The following is a 4,939-nucleotide window of genomic DNA, read 5'->3' on the forward strand; positions in this document are numbered from 1 at the left end:
CCCGAGGCCCGGGGTGCCTGCTGTGTCTGGGGTCTCCACCTCGCCCCACCACCCGTGCGCCGCCCAGGCAGAGACGCACCCCTGGGCTTGCCCAGCACCTGCCCCAGGTGTCCTCCTCCGAGCCTCCCCAGGGGAACTGTGGCTTCCACCTCGCATGTCTGGGACACTGAGCCAATCCCTGAAGAGGCCACAGCACCCAACAGCCGGGCAGAGCCAGGGTATCCTTGGGGATATGGTGAAGCAGGAGACTGGGGTCTCCATCAAAAGCTCTCTCCTTGCTCTATGTGGCAGGAGCCCCAGTGGGGACCCCAGCGGTGCTGCTGAGGCCTGGCCACTGCAGGAGACATGTGGGCCTGTCTCGAGTCCAGTCTCCAATCTGGGCTGAGGAGCTGGGGCATCTGCCAGGCATGCCCAGGGCTGAGTGGGTGCTGGGAGGGTGGGGGCATGAGCCTGGCAGCTGGGAGGCCCTCAGGGTGAGGCTGTCAGGCTGCGGTCACCAGGGGCTCGGATGCGCTCTCGGGGGCGGCGCTCCCTCCCGCTGGCCGCCGGAGAACCAGGCTTGTCTGGATGGAAGGGCCCCTCCGCACTGGCATTTGACTCGAGCTCTGGGTGAAGAGTCAGCGTGGTGGTGGGGGCGCGACGAGAGGACCGATGTACCCGGAGCGGCGCCCGCATGCTCAGCCTGGCACTACGCGTCAGCACTCCTGCCTGTCCTATCTCTGCTTGGCAGGGATGAGGCCATGGCCGATCCCACAATTCCAAGGCTAGGGCAGAGGGCACATGCTTGCAGGGGTGTCTGGGGCCAGTCCTGGGATGGGGCCCCAGTTCTCCCTGCAGGGGAGACATTAACCCTCCTGTGCCATGGGTGCTGGCCTGTGTCCACGAGGCTCAGCAGTGGGACACATGTTCCGAGGTCCCAGTTCCACGCCAGCACTCTGCCTGCCACCGGCCACACCCCCCGCGGCATTCCAGCAGGAGCCCTGGGGGATGCCCCCTCCACCTCACTCCAGCCCCTTACATGTGAAGATGGGGCACTCAATCAGCTGCACCAGCTTGTCCACCTCTGTGAGGAAATCCACAGTCACCTCCAGGTCCCCACTGAGCGGACAGTCAAGGAAGTGACCACGGGCCCAATGTAGCTGGGCGGAGCACACCCTGAACGGTGGCAGAGGGGGCCCAGGGCTGGACCTGCTGCTAGAGCTCAGCCTGGACCCTCAAGATCCTGCTTCTGCCCGAGCAGACCGGGCCTATGAAGGACACCAGTCTGTTCTCCCCTCTGCTTTCTTGCTTCTGTGTGAAAAGTGGCTCCTGCGTGGACACTGGGTCTGCTTCTGTGGCATCCTCTAGGCTCTGTGTGACTCTCATCAAGGCCCTGCAGTCAGTGGGGGGAGGGCTGGGCAGGAGGCCCCTGGTGCTGCCTGAGTGGACGCTGGTCAGCAGGGCCAACACCAGGGCCGTGTGGGGCCAGTGGGGGGGGTTGCAGCCTGTGGTCTCTGGGTCACTGCAGAGGTTGTGAGGAGCAGCTCTTGGTTCTGGGTGTGGGAGCAGAGCAGGCACCTGGAAGGAGCCGGCCACAGCTGATCCTCACCAAGGACCTCGGGGCTCGGCTCTCCCGACCCCCAACTCCTGGCTCACCAAGGAAGCCACCAACTTTGCGCCCTGGCTAGTGCTGCAAGCAAGGCCCACACACCAGACATTCACTGCAGAGGCTGGTTTGCCTCAGTGTTTAAACAACATCTGATGCGGTGCCTTTCTCTAAGGCAGGCCCTGATGTGTGCCGCAGCGGGGAGCAGGGGTGTCTTCCCTCTTCCTGAGGCCTCCAGCCAGCCAGTTTCCCCCTGTGTATCATCTGCCAGCCTGCGGGGCTCTGGATGTGAGAGCCGAAGGCTGAACTCCTCATGAGCTCTGACGCACCTGACGCGTGAGCTCCAGCTCCAGATCGCACCGAGGCCTCCCCACCATCACCCGGCCTCTCTACTCCCAGGCATTGGACGCGGCCCCCAGAGCTGGGTCTGGCTTGAAGGTGGACAGCAGTGTCTGCAGAAGCAGAGAGCACCCCACCTCTTTCCTGGGTACCACACTTAGAAGGAACCACAAACCCCTAATCAGCACTCCCGGGCTGGGCCAGCTCAGCCCAGTCACCAGCTCACGGGTCGCTCCAGTGCCAGCCCCTTCACCAGGCCCCACCTGACCCTGCCTGAGCCAACAGCGCTCTCTCCAGAACACCCCTGCTTGTGCTGAAGGATACAACTTCTGGATGAGGTCGTAGGCGTGCCGGTAGTTCTGGGTGAGGAAGCAGAGGGACACGGTGGTGACTGGGTTGTGGCACCAGGAGCGGTAGAGGCAACAGAACAGGTTCTGGCTCTCCTGAGGGGAGAGAGAGGGAGCAGTGAGCATGAGCCTGAAGGGCCCAGTCCCAGATCTCCATCCTCAGAGCAGCGGGAGCCAGCTCAGCACCCAAGCTGCACTTGGCAGCCCAGCTGGGAAGGAGCTGTCACAAAGGAAACGCTGACAGCGCCGCTCAGACCCTGTCATTACCTCCAGCCCCACATGCCACGTGGTGGTGGCAGCGACGGCCTGGCGGGAGGGAGCCTCTCCTCTGGGCTGGCGTCTCTGCCCTCAGCCAACAGGGACAATTGTCCTTTCCAGAACCCTGCGGTCCTGGGGGAGGGGGCAGCCCCCCGGCAGGCAGCGTGTCCTCTCGTCCCCACAGGCCACCGTCCCTGCCCTCCCGCCCCTCCCACTCACTGGAACTCACTGTCCCTGGAGCCTGCAGGGAGCGACCCACACTCGGGGAGCCCCTGCCCAAGGGAAATTCTTAAGGCCTCTGCGAATGTCTGGAAGGAACCACAGCCGCTTGGCCCCACACGCCCTCAGACTGGGGCCTGGATGTCCTGAGAGCCCCCTGGGCCCGGCGCACCCCCCTTCCCGGGGCAGAGCGAGGCCTCAGACCTACTCCCCGCCCTGCTCTCTAGGGCTGCAGGCTGAGCGCCTCCCTGCTCTCTCAGAAGCCCTGTGGGTCTTCACCACAGCCTGGGGCAGGCGGCACCATGCCCCCGACTTAGAACGGGGCGCCCCGCAGGACAGCGTCTGAGCCGGGGGAGAGAAGGGCCGGGCCAAGGCCAGTATTAGCGCTGACCGTGGCTGAGCCACCCCCGGAGGCCCCACGCAGCTGGCAGCCTGTGCACGGGGGCAGCAGGCCGGGCCACGCCCCGGTGTACCAGAGTCCTCAGGTCCTTGAGCTGGCTCCTGAGCTGGAAGAGCTCGGAGGAGGTGAGCAGGATGGTGTTGAGGGTGTGCACCATGGTGGAGGCGAACTTGAGGTCCTCCTCTCGCAGCAGGATGTCGGCCATCGAGTGGAAGATGTTCTCGGCGTTCAGCAGGAGGCACAGCTGCCTGGAAGACCGGGGGACAGGGGTCACGGCCCGGGTCCGGGGCCTCTGGTATTCAGTCAGGGGCCCTGTCCTGGTGGGCAGCCCTGAGGGAAGCTGCTCTCTCTTGGGGCTGCAGCTGGACCCGCCTCTGGGGACCCAGGGTGATATTGGGCCTGAGCCCTCCAATAACGTGCACCTCCAGAGCCCCACAGCCTTAACACCCACCATGCCCAGCCCATAACACAGAATTCGCAGACACACTGTGGGACTCTGGCTACTAAAGTCCTTACAAGAGGACTATCCAGTATCTGCACTTTTCACAACCAAGTGGCCCCCAATACAAAGACACTGTGGGTCCCTCCCCACACTGACCCTCCAGATGGGACTTATCTTCGTGTGATAGATAACACCACACCGGCCAGGAGTGCACTGACCCTCCGCCACTCCACTTCCCTGAGGAGCAGCCTGAACTCAGTGAGGGAGGGTCACGCCCCCCAAATGGGTGGGAATCAGCTGCCTCGCTCCAGGAGATGATCTCCTCCTGGGCGAGCTCACATGGCTGAATGAGGAGGCATTTTTCATGGTCCACCTTCGGGGGCGTGCTGGGCTGCCCGTGGAGCTCATGCAGGGGAGCAGGGGGAACAGGGGAGCAGTGGGGAGCAGGGCTCTGGCAGCCCAGAGGGCGGGGCTTCCGGCTGCGCGTGGGGCTGCAGAGTTCCAGATCTGACAATGGAAACATGCATCTTACAAATGAGAGGATCAACAGCCGGGAAACGATATTTTTAGCCGCTGCGGCTCTTTGCTTCAAAGGCGTAGGCCTCATCTAGAACCAGGCGGCCTCCTCCAGAGTCTGCCTGTTTGGGGTGATTAGCATAATACGAGCACAGAGCAGGCCAAGCGCTGCTCAGGCAGGGCGCTACTCCAGGGAGGCTGAGCGCAGGAGGGCATCCTCTCAATGGAGGCGCAGCCCGTGTTCCCCCAGAGTGGGGGCCTCCTCTCTCAGGGCGGGGTGTCGGGGCGCCCCCCACGCAGAGAGGTGAGCATCCCTCTCGCTGGGCGGGGCAGGCCCCTGGCTGCTGCTCCCGAAGCCAGTCTGCCTCATGCAGACACCTCCAAGGCCGGGCGCAGAGGGTCTCGGGCTGCTTTCTGGGTGGCCGTTGAGGGTGGGGCAGGGCGAGGTCAAGGCCAAGGAGGAGGGAGCCTGGGAGCCGCCAGCAGTGGAGGCACAATCACAGCAGATCGGCTGCCAGGGGGGCCCTCGGGGGGCCTGCCCGGGGCTCTGAGAGCAGTGACCCCCGCCAGGCGTCGCCTCTGCCCGCCCGCCCGGCCCTCAGCCCCACACGGGTCCAGGCCCATGGTCCTGCTCCCTTCCTGACCGGCCTCTGTGGCCTGGCCCCTCTCCCGGTGTCCTGCAGGGCCTGGGGGCTGTGTGTGATGGCCCAGCAGCCCGTGGTCGGCCCAGGGGGACCGAGCATCTGAAGAGAGGCTGGAACTTTTCTCAAACACCACAAAAATGAAATGAAAGCTGCGGCCTTCCAAGAGCTGTAATTACAGATACTCATCTC

At 64.3% G+C, this 4,939-nt stretch overlaps 1 protein-coding gene across 1 annotated transcript in view; it reads right to left on the reverse strand.

The window, feature by feature from the left end:
• Window positions 1-4,939, reverse strand: part of LOC101630319 (protein VAC14 homolog) — a 44,254-nt gene that overhangs the window by 2,505 nt on the left and 36,810 nt on the right. Inside the window, exons 14-16 of the mRNA XM_012730468.1 lie at window positions 3,222-3,522; window positions 2,249-2,367; window positions 1,006-1,098 (exon numbers count right to left, since the gene is read on the reverse strand). Of these exons, the coding sequence (XP_012585922.1) occupies window positions 1,006-1,098; window positions 2,249-2,367; window positions 3,222-3,522 (513 nt within the window). The remainder of the gene's footprint in view (window positions 1-1,005; window positions 1,099-2,248; window positions 2,368-3,221; window positions 3,523-4,939) is intronic.

This window comes from Condylura cristata, unplaced genomic scaffold (assembly GCF_000260355.1).
Source record: "Condylura cristata isolate star-nosed mole 26May11 unplaced genomic scaffold, ConCri1.0 scaffold00028, whole genome shotgun sequence".
NCBI lineage: Eukaryota > Metazoa > Chordata > Mammalia > Eulipotyphla > Talpidae > Condylura > Condylura cristata.